Genomic DNA, 21,467 nt, shown 5'->3' with positions numbered 1-21,467 from the left:
TTTATTCAATGAGATTGTTCTATAACTAATTTGAGCTTAGCTGCGGTCTGACTATAACCAATATCCATATAAAAGACATACAGAAAAAAAATAAAATGAATCTCGAATATACCCATTCAAAGAAAATAGGTGCAGAGTTATTTTTATAATTCTTTTATTTATTCAAATCAACAAAACTAAAATACGATTATATTTTTAACGGCCTGCGATCATGATTAATCAACTATTTTAAAACTACCTATGGTTATTCAGTAAAATAATGCATTCACGTTCGTTTGAAGGGATTATATTTTGGTTGAGTAAAGTTCATAGAATTATCGTTCATATTTCCCTTACTGCCTTTATGATAGATATACAACATGAAGATAATTTAGTTGACAACAGAAGATAATTTAGTTGTTTGCTTACATCATGATAGCGCCTATGACAGGATCTGAACTCAGATTATGTTGCCTATTCAGCTGCGATAATTGTAATGTTACCAACTGAAAGAATGCAATAACGTTAATAATGGTTTTTGACTTAGGAACTAAGCCAGCAAATTAGATGGTAGGGGTTGGTCGATATCTTCTTTATTTTAGCGACCACGGTCGGATAAAAGGCAAAGTTGATCTCACCGGGATTTGAACCCACAATGTAAAGAGTGAAACCAAATACTACAAACCAATTTCTCCAAGGCTCTAACGATTCTGCCAGTTCACCGACTTTATACTGTTAACAATGAAAAGAGAAATACTGAAGAAAAGGACGAAGTTTAATGCGGTTAGATTGCTTCTTTAAAGAATACTATTTAATTTCAGCCATTGACACCATTTGTGAGTTCCTCGCTTTCATTCTGTTTTTATTTGCCCCCACCTCTTCCCATTCTCTCTCCTTATCTCTCTCTCCCTCTCTCTGTCTTTTATAAAATTTGGTCTGCTGCTCCGTAAATGGGACATTTAGAACTTCTAATGATTATAATATATGTGTATTTCGTCCTGCGGTGTGTCCTTACAATCCAGTGTTGTTATAAGAACCATCAACATCACCACTACTAATGACATTAGTGATAAGAGCTCCCACCCCAAAAAGAAAAGAAATAGAAAATGTGGTGAGCCTACATACAAGAAATAGTATCTTAATCTCCAGGAAACTACAGGATACTGTTAAAAAAAGGTGAAAATCGAATAAATGTAATTCCAGTTGAACTACGTCTGAAAAAAGATGGGATGTTCACAGTGGAGACATTTGGTTATAGATCTATCCAGACAGGGCTGACTGAAGCTAAATAAAATAAAATAAAAACAGCTTTAATGACGTCACTGGAAACTATGTTACTTTGCTTGTTAAGATATGTGTTCTACCGTTACGCTTTCACTGTGCTATGGAAGGAAAGTAAGGACATAATCTAAATCTTTTGACATGCTGAAATAAGTTTGAGTGCTACGCTTTTCACATAGTGATGGTCTAACAAATAAGCACATTCATAAAACGTGAAATGCGATGGACCCTGCTAGGGAAAATCGTTTTATACAGCAAATTATTTTCGTCTTTAATTTAGCTTTCAAACTAAATAATTCAGTAAACTCATAGTTTGCTGATGATTTAAAATTAGCCATACAAATTGCTATTTGTTAAGTTAGCAGTATGCGAGAGGATGCTGAAAAGTTCCTGGCCTTAAGGGTATCAAGAAAGGCCTGATTGGAGGACCAGCATCTGAGTTCTTTTACAGGGCTTAGAATAGCTAAAGGACCGTTGCAATAAATATGTGAATCTGAGAGGAGATTACGTCGAATACAATCATAATGAACTGATCATCCGGTATTTTCTTTTGCCCTAAGCCACGAACATTTTAGCACCTCCTCGGATGTTCCAGTGGATTGCATAAGTTCGGTTAATTTTGTTTACTATGGGTAAATGAAGAAATTCCCGTTTCGGAACAGTCTCTTCGACAGTGGGAAAACAATGCTTCCCAACAGTTAAAAAATTATTTTCCTCCTTCAGACGAATGAACCGAAAAGTTAGATTCCTTATTTCTACACAACGTAGGAACTTATTCAATCTCATAAAGATGTTAAATTTTGTCCATTTTCAAGCGAATTCGCTGCTGAGTACTTTTGACGTCAGATGTCAGTTTACTTGGAAAGTGTGTGTGTGGAAGCACTCCGTCGGTTACGACGATGAGGGTTCCGGTTGATCCGATCAACGGAACAGCCTGCCCGTGAAATTAACGTGTAAGTGGCTGAGCACTCCACAGACACGTGTACCCTTAACGTAGTTCTCGGGGATATTCAGCGTGACACAGAGAGTGACAAGGCCGGCCCTTTGAAATACAGGTACAACAGAAACAGGAAGTAAGAGTGAGAGAAAGTTGTGGTGAAAGAGTACAGCAGGGATCACCACCACCCACTGCCGGAGCCTCGTGGAGCTTTAGGTGTTTTCGTTCAATAAACACTCACAACGCCCGGTCTGGGAATCGAAACCGCGATCCTATGACCGCGAGTCCGCTGCCCTAACCACTGGGCCATTGCGCCTCCACACTTGGAAAGAAGCTGCTAATAAGAAGAGTTGAATTTAATGCATGCAAGGTTTTCACAGCTCTAGCATCACTCTTTCATAGTAAACCTACGAATTTTTCAGCGCAACCTCCTATATTACTTGCAACAATTATACTTCTCCAGAGCACTTATTTACAGTTGGGTGAACTTGCTCATTTGAATATTGTCTGTTAGCCATGCTGGACTAAACTGCATCGTTGGTGATACTGTGCGAAACTTTGATACGTTTGTTAGCAACCCGACCTTCTACCAATTTAATTAGCAGTAGTTTCCATGAAATTTATAAGTTCCCCCCTCTCTCTCATTCTTTCTCTCTCTCTCTCTCATGCCCACATACATTCTTTTGCACATAGAAACTCACAGTTAAGTGAATGTGTATGAAGGCACACACGCATTATTTTCGAGTGTATTTTCATCTTTGCCGTTTCCTACAAAGTATAAAATGTGTGTGTGTGTGTGTGTGCGCGCGCTCGTGTGTGTATGCGTGTGTGTTAATTCAATTTCATGCAACCACTTGAAATGGAAAAGAGAGCACTTTCACAAATAAAACAAATTTTGCCTCCTCAAGTACACTTATTGAAAGCATTATGTGCCAAGACGCCATTTTTTTTCTTTGGTTAGTAATGTTTTAAAGATTTGAAACTGGAGTCTTGTTGTTGCAGTGGAAAATGAAACTGTCTCTCTCATTCTCTCTCATTTTTGCAGGAAGGTGTGAGTGCGCAGCTGAGTGCAAAGACATTAACGAGGAGCTGTTCGCAATGTAATTTTCTCTATGTCAGACAACGCTGTCAGTCATGAGAAATGACACACACACACACGCACATGCGTGTGGGTGTAAATATGTGTGTGTGTGTGTGTGCTTGTGTCACAAGTACATGTTGGTGTATATAACTGCATCTGCATGTGTTTGTTACTGTGTGACATTATAAGTTCCTCTATGAGCGTATGTGTCTCTTTACACATGTGTGTGTGCCTGAGTCTGTGAGCGCACAATTGCCTGTGATAATTTTGACGCCAGTTGCAGCCAATATTAATAGAAAAATTTTAAATACATGTATTATTTGTTGGGAATCATTAGCATGAACCGCCTACTGTAAGATATATTTGAATAAATCACATGCAATCTTTCTACAACTATTACACACAAAGCTGAGACGAATGTCTCTTGAGGTTTAATTCTTAATATAAATCACTTGAATTGTAGGCTTAGCTTTTACAACTAGAATGCACTTTCTCGTTAAGTACATTGTTCTCATTGGTTAAATAAAGAAAAAAGGACAAATTAATTGTATATGATATACGCATGCATTAATATTAATATAATATTGTGAATAGAGTTCATGGAAAATCGAGCCTAATGCTTACGGTATTAACTTTATACGTCGTAAAAGGCGGCAGTGGGGGTAGTGGCAGTGGCTGGTGGTTGCGATAATGAATAGAATGTCACATTAGACGTTCCACTGTAACTGCTAGCATTTGACCTATCCTCAACTCAGTATTCTGGTTTGAAAACCCTATACCGGGCTCTACCACTTCTCTCGTATCACTGCGTGAGTTAAGTGTGTGTGTGTGAGAGAGGGACATACATTAAACATAAATAATATTAGAAACGTCACTATATACACCTCCACTTTTAAAGATGATAACATTAAAACTTAGAAAGAAGCCCGTGTCAACTTCCAAACACCGTTTTTTAAAGCACTCATGTATGTATGCATGTACGTACGTATGTATGTATGTTTGTGTGTATGTGTGAGGTGTATGTATATGTGCATTAATAAAGTAATAACATAAGTGAATAATACAATAATTGACAATATAAAAATAATAATAATGATGTTAATGTTTTACGGTAATATAATTGTTATTGATATTAATTATTCGGTTATTATATATTTAGCATAAATTAAATATCAAAGTTTTTCTATGAAGAAAACATAAAATAAACAGGAATGACACTCTATATTATTCATTGCGCACAAGTAAAGACCCTTATCTATCTATTTATCTTACTATCTACGCGCGCACGCTCACACGCACACACATACACACAAACACACACACACACACATAACATCAGATATATAATTTTAAAAACACCCACACTGTCAACGTATTCATTATTTATCGAAATGGATAACCAACATTTTTTTAAGTACTGAGTGGTTTTTCTTTGATTGCTACAAACACTGTTAGCCTAAAAGCTGACTAATACATTTTTTTATTTATGGGCCCATTTTCAAGCCTAGCCAGGCTCATGGACCCGGTTTCCCGGTTTCTGTGGCGTATGTGTTTCCCCCAGCCGGTCCATCGCAGCGTTACTCAAGAAACAGGAAGAGTGAGAGAGAGTTGTGGCGAAAGAGTACAACAAGGGTCGCCACCACCCCCTGCCGGAGCTTCGTGGAGCTTTAGGTGTTTTCGCTCAATAAACAATAAACACATACAACATCCGGTCTGGGAATCGAGACCGCGATCCTCCGACCGCGAGTCCGCTGCCCTAGCCACTGAACCATTGCGCCACCACTGACTGATATATAATTACCTGAAACTTATCTTCACATATTTGAATTCTATCTCTTCGGGGCTCTAGTCACGTACTTCAGTTGATATAAACGCCAATTCCCTTTCTTCAACTTTCAGGGCTTGTGCCTCTATTAAAACAATTATTTTACACAAAAGCTCTCGAGCTGTTATGCATGTGTGCACGTGTGTCAGGTCACTGTTAGTGCTACTAGTAACATGTAAGCTGATACAATTTGTTGCATGGTTGGACCATCGGCGAGTGAACTGGCAACCATATCAAGCTTGCTGGGTAAGAATAGTAAAGATGGTAGTTTTCATTGGACACCATGCAGGACGAAATACAAAATCATGTCAAAGGATGGATGAACTCAGTAGAGTCAACGGCCATCCAACGGCTAAGAATCAGAGACGCAAGTCTTTATTTAGATATCTCTCCTGGAGAGGGAATATACGAAATAACTTCCACTTCATTGCGAATAAGGGGATCTTGTTACTGGTAGTTTCTCAGATACTTGCCGTCGTATGTTTTAGTAGTTTTACCAATGTTGTGCAGACTGTTATTGACTTTAAATTTCAGTGCGGCCATTGTTGACAGCGATTGTCCTTAACATTTAGGATAAGATAATTTGTCACCGATAATCATACTCGTCTACGAGACTAGAGGCACTATGTATGCATGTATGTGTATGTTAATGTATATGTGTGTGGGGGGTGTATGTATATATATATATTATATATATATATATATATATATATTATATATGTATATATATACATATCATACATACATAATTACATACATACTTACACACATAAACACGCAAACGCACACACACATACAGATGAATACATGCGCGTGTATTTATGTATGCATTTTTGTATTTACATATTAAATTTCAATGGATATTGTTTTTATTTCTTCTCTCTATTATTTTAAATGGAGCCTGTGAATTTAACCTTTTCCCTTATTTTTTTATCTGTGACCACAACCTTACATGGATGTAGACTCGTAATAAATACTACGGTAATACATTCATAAAGTATAGGAATACTCTTGTATGTATATACGTATGTATATACATGTATACATATATACACGCACACATATATTTATATATATATATATATGTGTGTGTGTGTGTGTGTATATGTATATGTGTATATATATATATATTATATATATATATATAGTATATATATATATATATATATATGCTTATATACATACATGTACGTGTGCTCATGTATGTTTATGCATGTAACAGTGTCTTGGTGTGTGTCTAGGCGGTGAGCTAGCAGTATCGTTAGCACGCCGGGCGAAATACTTAGCGGTATTTCGTCTGTCTTTACGTTCTGAGTTCATATTCCGCCAAGGTTGACTTTGCCTTTCAATCTTTGCGTACTGGGGTCGATCTAATCGACTGGCTGCTTCCTCAAAATTTTCGGACCTTTTGCTTTGAGTAGAAAAGAATGTCTGTGTGTGTGTGCGTCTGGTATGTATGTGTGTGTATGTGTGTATGTAAATATATGTAAGATGTTCCTATGTATAGACATTTTTATCTTACCATATGTTGCACATGTGTAGCTAATCCTTTGTATCATAGAACTTGGAGTCAAATACTGATCTGATATTTTTGTATTTATCTCACTTGTAGCCAATATACTATATCATTGCTCTGTTTCTATTATTGTTATCGTTCTATTATTTTCTTCTGTCTTTGACTTTTTCTCAAATATCCTCTTGCTGTTATACAATGCATGTTATGCTGTTAGCACCCCAAACCCCAACAGATACACATTTCCGCATTTAAGTGGATGTTGCCCATGTTCTTTTAGTTCTAATAATGTTATGTTTTATTTAATCTTTTAACTATTCTCCTACCACTTAGCTCAAAAGTATTTTTCATATAAGTTTTATTCTTTTTCTATTGAATACAGAAACTAACCAAAGTTGTATTAGAAACTTAAACGCTAATGGTACCCCAGTTTTGTATTTCCTCAAATATAAGAGAATGCCCTTATGTAATCAATATATCTAACAAAACACTAATTTATTTTGGCAGTAATGTATAAACCTATTTAGAATAGGAATTACCATTGTATAATAATGTACTGTTTGGAATAGCTATACACTTCTTTTGATATTTCTTTACTGCCCACAAGGGGCTACACACAGAGGGGACAAACAAGGACAGACAAACAGATTAAGTCGATTATATCGACCCCAGTGCGTAACTGGTACTTACTTAATCGACCCCGAAACGATGAAAGGCAAAGTCGACCTTGGCGGAATTTGAACTAAGAACATAGCGGCAGACGAAATACCACTAAGCATTTCGTCCAGCGTGCTAACGATTCTGCCAGCTCACTGCCTTATAGCTATATACTTCTTTTGTGAAATCGGTCTACATCCGAAAATCATGTCGTTACATCATTATTGCCATAGAAATGCGGATCATGAATGCTTTATTCAAATTCACCGGCATCTTCCAGACATTAACACGATGCAGAAGTCTAGCTATTTACATTGTCCTATTTACATTTCTGTCTTGCGTTTCACACAACTTGGTACTAGTTCTCATTACGTTGGCGCTATTGTGTGTGTGTGTTTAGTGAATCAGTAAGGAAATACATAAATTATAGGCAGGATATATTCTACAAGACATGACATGTTCTCAGATCGTGGTTCAAAGATGTGAAATATGTGCCAACAACAACCAGCAGCCTCATCATATCGCTTCTAACTTTGGCCAAAAATTGAAGCGCATCGTACACCACCATCACAAGGAATGACAGCCTGGATGACCCTGATGTCTACAATATATTCGAAGTTTTCTTTTGTTCGTTATGTTGTAATTGCACTCTCCACTTCAGTGAAGTAGCTTGGTGTCAATATCTCGATAGTCTTTTCTAATCTAGCGGGTACAAAACAAACTTACACTGGTGAACAAGCGCTGACACTGAAACGATGGTATACACACGTATACACCCGTGCACACACACGCACATATATGTATATATAACAGGCTTCCGCACAGTCTCCGACTATCGACTATATTGAGAAGTTATTGGTCGGCTTGGGGCTATATCAGGAGACAATTGCCGCTGCATCGCGCGAAGTAAACACTTTAACGACCCAATAATATACATAATATGCATATATATATGTGTGTATGCATGTGTTTATGTATATATATATATATATATATATATATATTCGTTGTTTTTTCGTCTTCATAGCATGTAATTCATTTTTGTGATTATTCATGTTTCACTCATATATATACTCACATACATGTCTGTCTAATAAGCATGCTGCATATCATTTTCATATATCAAAATCAAACACATTCATTTAATAATCTTCACTGTTTTTATAATTGTTATGTTTATATACCAAAATCCGAATATAATTTTCATTGTATCTATGCATGTTAATAAAAATGTGATATATAAATTGGCTGAAGTGTGCATACAAAGGTTGTGTTAGAATACTGAATGTATATAACACGTGTATTCGGGAAAATATGAACAGGCATACCTCAACTTAGGTCGGTAATTAGTTCCAAGACATATAACTCAAGTCGAAAAACGACGTAACCTAAATATTAAAATATTAATTTTTTAAATAACTTATTTGTTTATATCTATTTTAATAAATGGTTTGTACCTATTTTCACATATATTTTATTTGATTTCCCCCCTTCAGCATTGGCCTTTAGGTGCTCTTTTTTTTATTAAATTTTTATACGTTTGAATACGTTTGCGCAGACATGTAAAATCGGATAATCAACTGATGTTGAGGTTTATTCCTATGAAGAAAAATAAAACAAAACATTATGTAATGTGGAAAAAGTTGTAACTCAAAACGACTCAAGTTGAAGTATACCTGTATTTGACTTCTGATACTTGTCTTTTTTATAATTAGTGTCACTGATGAAGAAAACTCTCAGGTAAAGTACATAATGAACTTATATTTTTTGAAGATGTTTCTTAACGTAGGGATATTGAAATATCACAGAGTTATTAGATAAACCGATATTCAAAAGGTTAAACATTATTTTGAGTGTAATACGTGTTGTATCTTTTATTGTTCTTTATTTCTGTAACTGTTTCAATGGTTTAAACCAGGAGTCGCCAAACTTTTTCAACTATCAAGTCCCTTTAGCCACTTCTCCTTCTACATCGAGCCCTTTTAGTTACTTCTTCCGCTCCGTTTGCATCAACCACTCTCCTAATTCAAAATATCTTAATAGCTTACCCTTCTGTACCATATCTTAAATGCGTACCAGGTACTAATGCTGGCAATGTTAGCTAAAATATACATGCACGACAAAATTCAGAAATTCTATTGAAGATGACTCACTTTTTATATTTAAAATTACGTGTACGAGAATACAGTATTAAACTTTCAATTTTTATGAAATTGTTTTCACGGTTAGAAAATGTGGAAAACGCATCATATTGCTGGAATATCTTTTATTGAAATTGACGTCAGTGTGTGGTATGAGCATGGTGATCCTGGATCAAGGCATTGATATCAAGCTGAATGTTGATCAATTTCAGTCTCAAATCACCTCGTTCCTCCAGGTTCAAGCAATATTGTTTTTAATCAATAATTCTCGAGTCACGATACTGTATTTTCTTAGTATTTAACTATACAAAGGCGGCGAGCTGGGAGAATCGTTAGCACGCCGGACAAAATGCTTAGCGGTATTTCGTCCGTCTTCATGTTCTGAGCTCAAATTCCGCTGTGGCCGACTTTTCCTTTCATCCTTTCGAGGTCGATAAAATAAGTACCATTTGATTTCTGGGGTCGATAAAATCGACTTACCCCCTCTCCTGAAATTGCTGGCCTTGTGCTAAATTTGAAACCAATATTTAATTAACTATACATTATTTTTTTTTTGTTCTTTTTCTTTTTCTGGAACAAAAGCTAAGTGGGGCCCACCACCATCAACAATTTATGGAATGGTCATCGAGGGTAACTTGTTTCAAAGCAATGCTTCTAAAATAACAATTCCTTACAGAAGAAATAATATTACTTACGTTTCTCAATTCTAAATATATAAATTCCATTAAAAAATTAAGTCAACTCTAACATTATATTTTATTTTAAATTATTATATTTTATTATTTTTAAAATATTATAATTACTCACTGAAAGTAAACTAAAATGGGTAATGGATGCTGGTAAATTAACCATATTTGAAAACATAAACTGTAATTCTATTAAACTTCAATTAACAGAATAACATTTAAATACTATTAACAATTACATACATACATACATACATACATACATACATACATACATACTTACATACATACATACATACATACATACATACATACATGCATACACACACACACACATACATACATACGTACATACATACATACATACATACATACATACATACATACATACATACATACATACATGCATACATACATACATACATACATACATACATACATACATACATACATACATACATACATACATACATACATACATTCATATATGCATACATACATACATACATACATACATACATACATACATACATACATACATACATACATACATCAGTGTATTTGTGTGACGGACGCAACTCTACCAATCAAACAAAACGGGCGTTATATCCGAATGGTAGTTTATACAATCGATAATTTGAGACGGATAAAATAACTACCATTTTGATTAAGATCAAAGGTACTATGTTACACTTAGAGCTGTGTGGGCAGTGTCCCTGAAAAATTGCTATGAAACAAATGAAATCAATAAAAGCAACAGAAATTTTAAAAAATTAATGTATTACTCTTTTACTCTTTTACTCTTTTACTTGTTTCAGTCATTTGACTGCAGCCATGCTGGAGCACCGCCTTTAATCGAGCAACTCGACCCCGGGACTTATTCTTTTGTAAGCCCGATTCTATCGGTCACTTTTGCCGAACTGCTAAGTAACGAGGACATAAACACACCAGCATCGGTTGTCAAGCAATGCTAGGGGACAAACACAGACACACAAACACACACACACGCATATATATATATACATATATACGACGGGCTTCTTTCAGTTTCCGTCTACCAAATCCACTCACAAGGCTTTGGTCGGCCCGAGGCTATAGTAGAAGACACTTGCCCAAGGTGCCACGCAGTGGGACTGAACCCGGAACCATGTGGTTGGTAGACAAGCTACTTACCACACAGCCACTCCTGCGCTTATAATGAATTCTAATGAAATAATAGGTTGCCAGGGTAACTTTTGAAATTGTTTTGAGAGCTTATCAAAAGATATAAAATGATGAAAATAAGAAATGAATTAAGGCCACAAGCCAGTTTCGTTCAATACCTAATCGTTTTTCAATCTCATTTTTCCTTTCAATATTTGACATATGTCAGAAACATTAAGTTGTTGGAGGAAGTATCTTGTGGCCATTCCTTTGGTTTGTTACATCTGAGTTCGTATTCCACCGTGGTCAAATTTGCCTTACATCCTCTGCCCTACATCCATTTCGATGAAATGAAGTAGCAGTGACGTATTCGGATCGATGAAATTGTTTGTCCCACTCCCATTAAAACTGCCAGTTTTAATAAGTTAAGAAAGCAATCGATTGGTTATTAGTTAAGAAAACAATCGATTGGTTATTACTTAAGAAAACAATCGATTAGTTATTAAGTGTCTTTGATCGGATTGTGAAGATTGTAGGTGGCAGGTTTGACTTTATAAACTGTCCACCGAATGGTTAACAGCTCGAATCCTTTCACTTCTGTACATTATATCTATGGCTATAGATATAGTTTTGAAATGTTCTAGTCCTCTTAGCATAAAATATTTACCACGACTGCGATAGAGCATTAATCTTAGCAGTGGAAATATAACAGCATTACTCTTTTACTCTTTTACTTGTTTCAGTCATTTGACTGCGGCCATGCTGGAGCACCGCCTTTAGTCGAGAAAATCGACCCCGGGACTTATTCTTTGTAAGCCCAGTACTTATTCTATCGGTCTCTTTTGCCGAACCGCTAAGTAACGGGGACGTAAACAAACCAGCATCGGTTGTCAAGCAATGCTAGGGGGACAAACACAGACACAGAAACACACACACACGCATATATACATATATACGACAGGCTTCTTTCAGTTTCCGTCTACCAAATCCACTCACAAGGCATTGGTCGGCTCGGAGCTATAGCAGAAGACACTTGCCCAAGATGCCACGCAGTAGGACTGAACCCGGAACCATGTGGTTGGTTAGCAAGCTACTTACCACACAGCCACTCCTGCGCCTATGTTTTTTATTCTTTCAGGGCTAAGATCAAATCGTGCTTAGACAGGAATAGGATGTATCTAGCTAACACCCTTATACATACATAACATAAAATAAATCGCCTCGTCCGGCATCATTACTACTTAATGAGAAGTAGGGCTCATTTCCAGTTAAATTAAGTTTGGTAATAGAGTGTGTAAATTATTGAAGTAAACGAAAATGATGGATAAAATAAATGTAGTCGAGCTAACGGTTTCTCACGAAGATAATATGGACGCCGCTCGGGCTCGAAAATTGAACCGTTATGAAAACCTCCTCGAGGAATGTGAAGACGCAGGCTGGAAAGCAGAACATTTTCCTATCGAAGTCGGATGTAGAGGGTTTGTAGGACACAGCGTGAGACGACTGTTGTTATCGCTAGGCCTAACTCATCGTAAAGTCAATACCACCATGACTGATATCCAATCTACAGTGGAGAAGGCTAGCCACTGGATTTGGTTAAAAAGAGACGATGAGCGATGGCTAGAAGTATATTGAGTTCTTCATAACCAGCTGATCTAGCAAGCGGGGCCTCATATCAGTGAGGGGGTCGGTGCGCATTGATGCCGTCGAGAGGTAGGCCCCGAAACGGCGCGCATTCTCTCCTGATGACCCCATACACTTGCTAGCTTCCGATATACGGAGCTTTTAACTGGTAGCACTTGCATGTGCAAGTTGTTTGCAAGACATCAGTAATGAAATTAATATATTTTCGTTTAAAGCTTTAAGGGATATTCCACAAGTAAAGAATTTTAGTGAGGATTTTATCAAGCTTAAAATAGCGTATGTCGCAATTGGGGAATATTAGACGAATTTAATAAACTATAAAGTTATATGAGAGTGAAATATGAAGTAGCGTTAAGGAACGTAAACTAAAATATAGATAAGGAAGGAAGAAACTAAAAATAGCACTCATTCTGACGTATTTAATATGTCAGTCTTACGCAAAACACTATTTTACATCAAATTGATGTTATCTGAAATATGGTAGTTGACTTTACTTTTAACGTTTCATTTCTGCCACCTAGAAAGTGAAAGTAAAGCGACCGACTGTCATTATTTCTCTGTTGCTTGTGTTAACTTTAATTAGCATCAAGTCTTCCTTTCACACATTAGAGAAGGATAGCTCCAAATAGATTATGCTTCAGTATCCACTAGCCAATTCTCCCTGTAGAAAATTGTTTGCAGTGGGGTTTATTTTAGGCAATAATAACACATCACAAGGTGTTGAGTTGCTTGAATCGTTACCGTGCCTGTATTTCGCCCGTCTTTACGTTCTGAGTCAAAATTCTGCCGAGAATTGCTTTGCATATAAACCATCAGTGGGGGGGGGGATAGGTAAAAAAAATAAGAACCAGCTACGTAGTGGTGCCGATATGGTCGACATAATCCCTCCTCCGATATTGCTGGCCTTGTGCCAAAATTTGAAACTAATATTAACACAACAGAATGTGTATGGCTAAAAAGAACCCAGCATGCTCAACTACCATTTCAGTGGTGAATCTATCTTATGCTAGGTATTCAAATATACCGTCAATACTCTATGTATTGGAATCCACCGTAGAGAAAGGAGCTTAAATCTTTAAATGCACATATATATACATGCATAAATATGCATACACATGTATGCGTGAATGTGTGTGTGTAAATAAGATTATGAACCTGCATTCTATTTAATAGAACGAAGTTATTGTATTTCGAGAAACTTTTTAAAGAGCTTATATAAATCCTGGTTAGTTGTAAAATACATTAAGAGAATATGTGTGCAAAAGTTAATCAAACACAGGAAAAAGTATTAGGAACATAATTATATTTAAGTTAATAGAGTTAAGACAAATTCTTTAATCAGTGTCAAAATCAGTGTTTTTAACCTCTTCACTCTTGGGGAGACCTTAAGATACTCTCTGTATTTCAGGAACACCCTCATAAAATGTGTTATATATCTTTAGTTTTTTTCTTTGTCTTTAATTAAGTTGGGATGGAAGCACTCCGTCGGTTACGACGATGAGGGTTCCGGTTGATCCGAATCAACGGAACAGCCTGCTCGTGAAATTAACGTGTAAGTGGCTGAGCACTCCACAGACACGTGCACCCTTAACGCAGTTCTCGGGGATATTCAGCGTGACACAGAGAGTGACAAGGCCGGCCCCTTGAAATACAGGTACAACAGAAACAGGAAGTAAGAGTGAGAGAAAGTTGTGGTGAAAGAGTACAGCAGGGATCACCACCATCCCCTGCCGGAGCCTCGTGGAGTTTTTAGGTGTTTTCGCTCAATAAACACTCACAACGCCCGGTCTGGGAATCGAAACCGCGATCCTATGACCGCGAGTCCACTGCCCTATCCACTGGGCCATTGCGCCTCCACTTAATTAAGTTAACGCTCATAAGAAAAGGAACAAATTATAAAAGTATCTTTGAAAGATTTGGCAGTGTTATATCCATCAGATGCTATTAAAATGATTTTAAATACTTCGTCTTAATTAAGGATACGTTGACGACCAAATGTTGTTGCAGTGTTAGGAGTATTCGATCTTAATAAATATAGCAGCATTATATTAGATCTTGAATTTAGCAGCGTTTCCCTACCACGGTTGGAAAACATTGCTGTAAATACGTCAATGTCATATAAATATTTTTTTTTTCATTAAAAAATTTATTATGACATCAATAAATCTTACTAATATTCAAGTATAGTTGAAATCTTATTAATTGAATATTATATATCTAAGCGATATGTAATATTCAATTAAGAAGTTTAGAGATGAAACGTCTATCATAAAGAAACGTAAAAACATACGTACACACACACACACACACACACACACACACCACACACACCACACATATATATATAATATATATATATATATATATATAATATACATATTAACAGATACTGATATCGAAGTTGAAAACATGAAAGTTCTCCGTCTACAAGAATTGCTTGATATTTTCAGGAAATAATCTTAAAGATTTCAGCATATATTTTGAGATAGTTAATAATTTGGTAAAACAAAATTGAGTTTAAAGATATGGTAGAGATCCAGACTTATTGCATTGCAGTATTTAGTTTTGTCTCTGTATTGTCTGATCTTGTGGTCTACCAAGATTCATTTTATTTGTCATTTCTTGATAAAACAAGCATTACTAAAACACAATTTTAATGAAATTGACTATAGTTTCTTCCTTGGTAGGGAAAAATCCTTGATTAATTTTAACAAATGAAATCGAAGTAATCAACATTAACTATTTATCAGTATTAATATGTGAAATGTTAAGCTGATATTTTTTAACTATACTGCATTTGCAATATATATCTACAACGTTGTTTGTTTTGCTCAATAATTTCTTTCAGAATAATTTTAAAAAATTAAGTTTAAAAAAAAGAAACCTCACTAATATTCTAATAATATACTTTTGCTCGGAAATAATTCTAAACCTACTTAAATCTAAAGATGGAGCTTAAAAAGTCAGATACAAGGTGCATTCTAGAAAATGTTAGATATTTTCAAATGAGATATTTACTAACTTCAAAGAATTATAAAACTCGAAAATTTTCCAAAGTAGAGTTCTTCAGCCATTTCCTGAAGGCCCCATAGAAGTTATCAAAATGAAGGTGTCCAAGACTCTGTCACAACCTCCTTCATTGTCTTCAGCTTGGGGAACAACCAAAAGTTACGGGGAGAAAGGTGTAAATTATGGGAGTGAGAGACGGTTTTGATGCCCATCTCTGTCAAGTAGCTGGCTATCAGGTTGGAATTGTGGACCAGTGTATTGTCCTGGTGAGGTGCTCTTGCCTTTTGTAACGAAATCTCTGTCTAAATTCCCTCAAAACCATCACGAAGCACGCTTTGTTGACTGTTCGGTCAGAGAGAACCCAGTGAATATATATTTCTTTACTGCCCACAAGGGGCTAAACATAGAGGGGACAAACAAGGACAGACAAAGGGATTAAGTCGATTACATCAAACCCAGTGCGTAACCGGTGCTTAATTTATCGACCCCGAAAGGATGAAAGGCAAAGTCGACCTCGGCGGAATTTGAACTCAGAACCTAACGACAGACGAAATACCGCTAAGCATTTCCCCCAGCGCGCTAACGCTTCTGCCAGCTCGCCGCAGAATATAGATGATGAACTTGCTGTCGAAGAAAAGGATCATTATTAGCTTCCTAGTAGAATTACTTTGCTTGGCCTCATCTGCCAGCGGAAAACAAAAGTGTTTGTCTCATACAAGTTAAGCTATAAGCAGTCTGGAGTATTTCATAAGTTTCTGTAGCATTTTTTTGCCAAGCTCAGCACAAAACTTAATTGCACAGTGAGCTTCGAAATTATCTCCCCCTAACTGCGTTCTGAAAATTAGCCAGTTATGACAAGTAGTGTTTGATAGGGTGTGCTCAAAGGGCTGTTGCAGTCATCTCTTTCAATCTGGAATTAAAAAAAAAAAAGATGCATAGTAATGATATACATACTACAATTACAATAAGAAAGGACAGTTATAACTGCCTTTTGTAAAAAGTCTGGAAAGTTCTGGAACGCATCTCGTGTCTAAGCGACTAATTCTATGGAACGATTTACTAAAATTGAAGTAAATCATGAAACGAGTTCTTTTTAACATGTATAAGACAACTGATATTCTTTCCTTATTAAAACTAACCTTCCTGGCAAGTTTCAGTATATACATACATACATACATACACACACACACACACACACACACACACACACACACACACACACACACATACACACACACACACACACACACACACATATATATATATATATATATATCTATCTTTATATATAAAAGTGAGGTTGTGTGGTGTCTGTCTCCTACGATTTAGATTCCTAACTACTCCCACATTCTGCGGTGCAGTTTAACCAAAACCGGGTATCTTATAGTCGTGATTCATATCGAGCCCTTCTGGGTATTAGCGCGCGTCTACGATGAGTCTACGATTTAAAAAAAAATTTACCATCATTTTTTTCCATTTGAATGCATTTTTTCGCTATTTTTGGGCTATAACTCTCTAAAAATGCTTATATAGTTATTTCCCTTACAAACCCGACCAACGCCGGGCGATACTGCTAGTATATATATATATATATATATATATATATTATATATATATAATAGTATATATATATATATATATTATATATATATATATATATACTGGCTTCAATCCGCTCCGTATAATTTCTGCTCGACAAAGTGATCTGGGGATACAGAAGAGAAATCCATATTGGATATTTACTGCTTTTCCCTGATCATAAATTCTACCTCCCACAGCGACAAAAGTATTGCTTTCATACTTTCTTATATGCATTTTCTGTTAGAAAAACAGTATTTCCCAACTCTAACCTAATGTACATCTTATCATATAATGTGAATTTTATGAGTCTAAATGTTTCCATGGAAGCTTTTCTTATCTGTCCTTTCTTCAATCTCTATGAATGCATATTACTTCTTGCGTGAAATAAATAGACAATTTATTATCCACCCCTTCCCTTCTTTTAGCTACCGGTGGTTTTCATAGCTTTGTTTTAGACGAATAATAATTTGGATAGATAACAGATTAGATAACCTTATGATAAACAGCGTATTTTTAAGGGCACATATTGTGTGTTATTTTTAAGCAACGGGAACAGCAGAATATTAACTGATAGGAATTAATACCTTTGTCTTACATTCCACATTGACAAATGTAAGTATATATATATATATGACACACACACACACATATATATATATATATATATCACAGATGAGATCCAGAGATTCTCAATATAGAAGACACTTAGTAGTGCTCAAATGATTTATCAGACCATCAGTTGCGGGGGCTATAAGAGGGATGAAGTTGAGCAGATATGGAGGCAATTTTGCGGATAAACAAATTATATATATTGAATATAACAGCTTGTGTATGAAATTCAAAATATGTATATACAGTAATTCCTCGACTATCGCGGGTGTTACGTTCCAAAAATTCCCACAGAAATAATTAGAATATAAAAAATATAAATACCTATCGGCCGGAGAAACCCTTGATATATTGAGGAGTCTCCGGTATAAATTCACATATATTAGCCTGAAAAATCCGCGATGTACTGAGAGATTATTGTGTGCATACATGCAAAACGAGTGAAAGCAAAAAGTGGAGACTTTCAGACGATGAATATTTCAGTATAAATATATAGATATTTATATCAATAGATCCAACTTGTTGAGTACAAACGACAGACAAAATTTAAAGGTCTGTGTGAGTATGTATGTGGTGGAGAGGTGTTATAAGTCCAGTACCTGTTTCTGGAGCCTCGGAGATCCATCATAATGTTGGTAGATGTAGTTCCGCATAATATGAGGCCGTAATGGAAGTAATTAGCATTAAATAAATCGAACCTCCGTTATCAGGATAGAAAAGATCATACATTTCATATCATAATGCAGAAAAGTTTAAAGCCGGAATACATACATACATACATACATACATACATACATACATACATACATACACACATACATACATACATACATACATACATACATACACACATACATACATACATACATACATACATACATACATATATACATATATATATATATACCAAACTAGTGTCAAAAATCTCTTTTTGTTTATCAATGGTAAAACTTTAAAATTATGAATTAGAAAAACATGTTTAAAAATTTCAATGTTTACAAGTTTAAATGTTCATAACAGCCAATAGTATAAAATTTACCCCCTCTCTCTCTTTCTCTCTCTCTCTCTCTCTCTCTCTCTCTCTCTCTCTCTCTATATATATATATATATATATATATATATATATATAGAGAGAGAGAGAGAGAGAGAGAGAAAGAGAGAGAGGGGGTAAATTTGTTGGTGAAAATGCACTTAAATTTGAAAAACTTGTAATTGTTTTTAAATGAATTTATTTACTCATATACCAAACTAGTTTCAAAAAAAATGTTTTCTTTCAACAATATTTTTTGTTTATCAATGGTAAAAATTTAAAATTATGATTTAGAAAAACATGTACAAGTTCAAATGTTCATAACAGTGAATAATATAAAAAATGTGGAACATCTTGTTTAAGTACACAAAATTCAATAGTGTTAGTAGTGATCGATAAGAAATGTGGATCATCAAAGTTTCGGCCATACAGAGTTAAGAGAGAGAAAAACAAAAGAGAAATGACGATGGTAAAAAAGGGATTTGTTTACAGTCTCTGTGATCCTCTGTCTGTCGTGTGCAGGGTCTTTCGCTTGTAATGGCGTATTTTTGGAATCAAGTGTATTTATAGAGAGAATCACAGAAGCTGTAAACAAAATCTTGTTTTTACCATCTTCAATTCTTCCTTGTTTTTCTCTCTCTTAACTCTGTATGACCGAAACTTTGATAATCCACATTTCTTAACGATCACTACTAACACTATTGAATTTTGTGTATTTAAACAAGATGATCCACATTTTTTATACTATTGGCTGTTATGAACATTTAAACTTGTAAACATTGAAATTTTGAAACATGTTTTTCTAATTCATAATTTTAAAGTTTTACCATTGATAAACAAAAAAAGATTTTTGAAACTAGTTTGGTATATATGTAAATACATTTATTTAAAAACAATTACAAGTTTTTCAAATTTTTAGATGCTCTCCAACAAAAAATTTGCCTACATTTTTCCTGCGTGGAACTACACCTCCTCTTTTCTTGCGTATATATATATATATATATATATATATATATATATATATATAGCATCAAAATCAAGGAACGGCCATAATAGGCCATTCACCCACTAGAAATAACAGCCAAGGCTTCAACCGCAAAACAACATTAATTCCGCAAACCAGGAGAAAATTAAAAAAACATTTACCCTGTAGTTCTTTATACGATGCACCGTTTCATCTCTTGTTTAATGGCAAACTAACCTGATTAAATTAAATCAAGCTAGTCTTCCATAGGCCTATGGAAGACTAGCTTGATTTAATTTAATCAGGTTAGTTTGCCATTAAACAAGAGATGAAACGGTGCATCGTATAAAGAACTACAGGGTAAATGTTTTTTTAATTTTCTCCTGGTTTGCGGAATTAATGTTGTTTTGCGGTTGAAGCCTTGGCTGTTATTTCTAGTGGGTGAATGGCCTATTATGGCCGTTCCTTGATTTTGCTGTTGAATTTATAAATGGTCTATGACTATTTAATTTTTTCCCACTAGGCCGCTGGTGGCAAAAGAATTCTACGAAATTTTTTGCCACCCTATATTGATTAATTATATATATATATATATAATAGAAATAGGTTTCAATGTAAAAAGACTACACGTGGTATAAATAGGGGAAAAGTAAAAAGAAAACAAAGAAAATGCACATTAGATATAATAATAAAGGTTTTTAAAGAAAAGCAAAGATATACACATACAATTAGATGATTTGAGGTGGAATTATGAAGTATAAAAATAATTATTAGGAATCATTATAGATATTCAAATTCATACCGGTATCGTCAGAGCTGATCACTGATTTGAATGAACACTGATTTCCAAACGGTGTTGGGTCTAATAGTACCTGAGTGAAAAGATTACATGCAAGGGAGATAATCACCCGACAACTGATGATACTTGTCTTGTTTTCCAATTGTTTCTTTCGTTGTTCGCAAAAAGCTCATTCTTTCGTATTTCGTATTTCATGTTGTTTACGTTTTATGCGGTCCTGTACCCATATATGCATATGTATATACCATATATGTACGGATATGTATGTATATATATATATATATATATATATATAGGATATATATATATATATATATATATATATAATATATTATATAATACCAGAGGTAGAGTAATATGTTTTATCAAAAAGAAGCAAAAATATCACAAAATATTTTTGCACATAACCTTATTTTGTTCCATTCTAAACAATTCTGTCCGACGAACGGGAACGTGAAACTCTGCGTAACAGTTTTTGCGATATTTTTGCTACATTATATATATACATATATATATATATATATATATATATATATATATATATATATATATATTATATATTATATATATTAATATATATAATATATA

General features: G+C 35.0%; 1 protein-coding gene across 5 annotated transcripts in view; it reads left to right on the top strand.

Annotated features, from left to right (window-relative positions):
- LOC115210768 (collagen alpha-1(XIV) chain-like) overlaps nt 1-21,467 on the top strand; it is a 150,361-nt gene that overhangs the window by 124,135 nt on the left and 4,759 nt on the right. For 2 of the 5 annotated variants that reach the window (XM_036501870.1, XM_036501871.1), the window contains one exon: nt 9,997-10,044. The exons of 2 other annotated variants lie outside the window; for them this stretch is intronic. In XM_036501870.1, the coding sequence (XP_036357763.1) occupies nt 9,997-10,044 (48 nt within the window). Of the gene's footprint in view, nt 1-8,988; nt 9,033-9,996; nt 10,045-21,467 lie in introns of those variants that run through there. One more of the 5 variants, XM_036501872.1, reaches the window with a different exon arrangement.

This window comes from Octopus sinensis, linkage group LG4 (genome assembly GCF_006345805.1).
Source record: "Octopus sinensis linkage group LG4, ASM634580v1, whole genome shotgun sequence".
In the NCBI taxonomy this organism is placed as follows: Eukaryota; Metazoa; Mollusca; class Cephalopoda; order Octopoda; family Octopodidae; genus Octopus; species Octopus sinensis.
This window is presented reverse-complemented; position numbering and strand designations above follow the sequence as displayed.